The 2241-nt window shown below is 51.0% G+C and overlaps 1 protein-coding gene across 1 annotated transcript in view; it reads left to right on the top strand.

Moving 5' to 3' along the window:
• Positions 1 to 2241, top strand: part of Brca1 (BRCA1, DNA repair associated) — a 58541-nt gene that overhangs the window by 43160 nt on the left and 13140 nt on the right. The window contains exon 15 of the mRNA XM_023718048.1: positions 1521 to 1837. Coding sequence (XP_023573816.1) covers positions 1521 to 1837 — 317 coding nt within the window. The remainder of the gene's footprint in view (positions 1 to 1520; positions 1838 to 2241) is intronic.

Below are 2241 nucleotides of genomic sequence, written 5' to 3'. Positions count from 1 at the left end.
AAAAAAAAAAAGAAATGAGTATTTATCTGTCTTGGTTATTTTTTCTCATTGCTGGGTCAAAATACCTGACACCTAAAATTAAAAGAGGAAAGGTTTATTTAGCTCAGAGTTTCAGTCCATGGGGCTGGCTCCGTGGCAGAGGGCAGCAGTTTCCACATCACAGCAGCACAAAGCAGGGGCAGGAGAGCTTACGCTGCCCTCAGGCTCTCGGCCAGGACGGTGCAGCGCTCGCCTCGGGGCATGAGTTAGTCACAAGCTCCCGAACTGAGCCCTGAGCCCCAGTGACTGCGTGAGGCTTCGGGGGGCACCTACACACAAACCCTGACCTTTAGTTTCGGAAGGTTTTTTTTTCCTTTCCTTTTTTTTTTTTTTTTGGCAGAACTGGGGATTGAACTCAGGCTCCTGTGCTTGCCAGGCAAGCGCTTATTCTACTGAGCTATCTCCCCAGCCCCTGCAAAGTCTTGATGTGTTCTAAATGTTACTTCAACAGTTAGAAAAGTGTTCAGAGCCAAAGTTCCAGGCCTCTTTGTTGAGAAGGGAGTCAAAGCCAAAGCAAGCTCTTTTCTGTTTCTCTTTTCTGTACCATTGTTATAATTGGCCACGTCAGCCGGGTTGTCCCAGGGTTCTCATGCTCTCCATGGCTTTGTCCCTAGTAGGGTGGCACGTCCTGCGAAGCTCCAGGGACAGTGCCTTTGCTCCTCTCAGTTTGGCGATAGCATCTGTTGGTTCACAAGTCAGAGAAGATGATGGTGTTGTCAGCAGTGGTGACACAAAAATAGAATCATAATTTTCACCGTTCTCCACCCTTTCAGGAAATTAAAACTGAGGATTAAGCTGTACAGAGCAGCGCACTCCTGTTATCCAGGCACTTGGGAGGCCGAGGCAGGAGGATCGCTGAGTCTGAAGCCAGCCTGGGCTGCAGAGCAAGAGCTGGTGTCAGAAAAGTTATGGCGGAGGGTATGCTGTTAGGTGGAAGTCTGATGGTTTGCTCGTATTGGACCCAGGTCATTCTGCAAGTCACACCCTTGTAAGCTGTCTGACAATGAACGTGTGGTTAAACTTTTGCATTCTATCTTTAGACTGCACTTCTTTTTTTTTTTAATTTTGCTTTTTGAGACAGGCTGTCGCTCTAGCTCAGGCCTCTAACTCACAGCAGTCCTCCGCCTGAGCCTCCCAAGTGCTGGGATGACAGGCAGGCACCACCACACCTGGCCTTAGGCTGCAATTCTGAAACAAGAACTGTAGACTGAAGGCGAAAACAGGGTGTTCAGGGCCTCACTACTAGTTTGGACTCGCTGTTTACAGCCTCCCAAGTGCTGGGATTACAGGGACGCGTCATCAGCCCAGTCTGGCTTAGCGTGCCCTGGGGTCGGGACCGGGCCAGCATGGCAAAGCAGGCCCAGGATCGAACCCCTGGCCCCTGCATCTGCTTGCAGGCACTTTCATCTGCTAAACTATTTGGCCGGCCCTCCCATTCCTCCTTTTATCCTCACTTCCTGCTTCTTTTTCATCCTCAACAGAGATAGTGCCTGGTCATCGCAGAGTCCCATCAGGTGAACCTGTCCTGTGTCCCTCTGACCTGGGATCTGGAGACGACCTCTTCTTGGATGACCCTGTACATGAGGCCCCTAGAGCCGGAAACCCAGGGCCAGCTCCCACTTACAGAGTGCGGGCGTCAGCCTCAGTGTTGAAAGCATCCCAGGTCCAAGTTTCACAGCGTGCCTGGAGTCCAGCTGCTGCGCAGACTTCTGACCCTGCCCGTGGAGGTTCGAGCAGGGAGGAGCCAGCCCGCAGGAGAGTGTCTGTGGTGGTGTCTGGCCTGACCGCCAAGGAGTCGGTGAGTCGCATGCAGCTCTGCAGTGGCCAGATCTCCTCCTGCTATAGACAGTTGCCTGGAGATACCCATGACAGGTGGCCTATAACGAGAAACCTGGGAAACCCTCATTGCCTTTCATTTCCATTCATAATTTCTGAAAATTTGTGCTCGCTTCGGCAGCACATATACATAATTTCTGAAAATTTGCCTCTAAATAAAGCTTAATGGTTTTTTTGTTTTGTTTTGGTTTTTTGCGGAACTGGGGATTGAACTCAGGCCCTTGCGCTTGCCAGGGAAGCGCTTATTCCACTGAGCCATCTCCCCGGCCCCCTTAATGGGTTTTTGAAAAATGCATTTGCTGGGGCCGGGGAGATGGCTCAGTAGAATAAGCACTTGCCTGGCAAGCATGAGGACCTGAGTTCAAT

This window comes from Octodon degus, unplaced genomic scaffold (assembly GCF_000260255.1).
Source record: "Octodon degus isolate 3935 unplaced genomic scaffold, OctDeg1.0 scaffold00056, whole genome shotgun sequence".
NCBI classification, from domain to species: Eukaryota; Metazoa; Chordata; class Mammalia; order Rodentia; family Octodontidae; genus Octodon; species Octodon degus.
This window is presented reverse-complemented; position numbering and strand designations above follow the sequence as displayed.